At 42.0% G+C, this 326-nt stretch overlaps 1 protein-coding gene across 1 annotated transcript in view; it reads right to left on the reverse strand.

The window, feature by feature from the left end:
• Positions 1-222, reverse strand: part of LOC107734339 (uncharacterized) — a 7,605-nt gene extending 7,383 nt beyond the window's left edge. Inside the window, exon 1 of the mRNA XM_016546275.1 lies at positions 92-222. Coding sequence (XP_016401761.1) covers positions 92-222 — 131 coding nt within the window. The remainder of the gene's footprint in view (positions 1-91) is intronic.
• Between the last annotated feature and the right edge of the window lie 104 nt (positions 223-326).

The following is a 326-nucleotide window of genomic DNA, read 5'->3' on the forward strand; positions in this document are numbered from 1 at the left end:
TTTACATGCATCTCTTTACATGCCCCTCTCTTCTGTGGAAGAGCAAACACGATTCGCAAATAATCATAAAAAATAAAACGCGTGTTGGCACCGATAGCCTTGTGGGCAGTGTGCTGACATATAGTGCCATTGTGCTTTGGATGTCCCGTGTTCAAATCCCGACTTGAGGTCCTTCCTGATCCTGCCCCCCTCCTCTCTTTCTCCCACTTCACTTCCTGTCATGTCTGATCTGTCCTATCACAATAAAGGAAGGTCATAAATAACCTTAAGTAAATAAATAACACCATAAATAAATAAAAAGTGTGAGACTTACTTCTTCTGGAGGT

Source organism: Sinocyclocheilus rhinocerous, unplaced genomic scaffold, assembly GCF_001515625.1.
Source record: "Sinocyclocheilus rhinocerous isolate Xijiao unplaced genomic scaffold, SAMN03320098_v1.1 scaffold370, whole genome shotgun sequence".
Lineage (NCBI taxonomy): Eukaryota > Metazoa > Chordata > Actinopteri > Cypriniformes > Cyprinidae > Sinocyclocheilus > Sinocyclocheilus rhinocerous.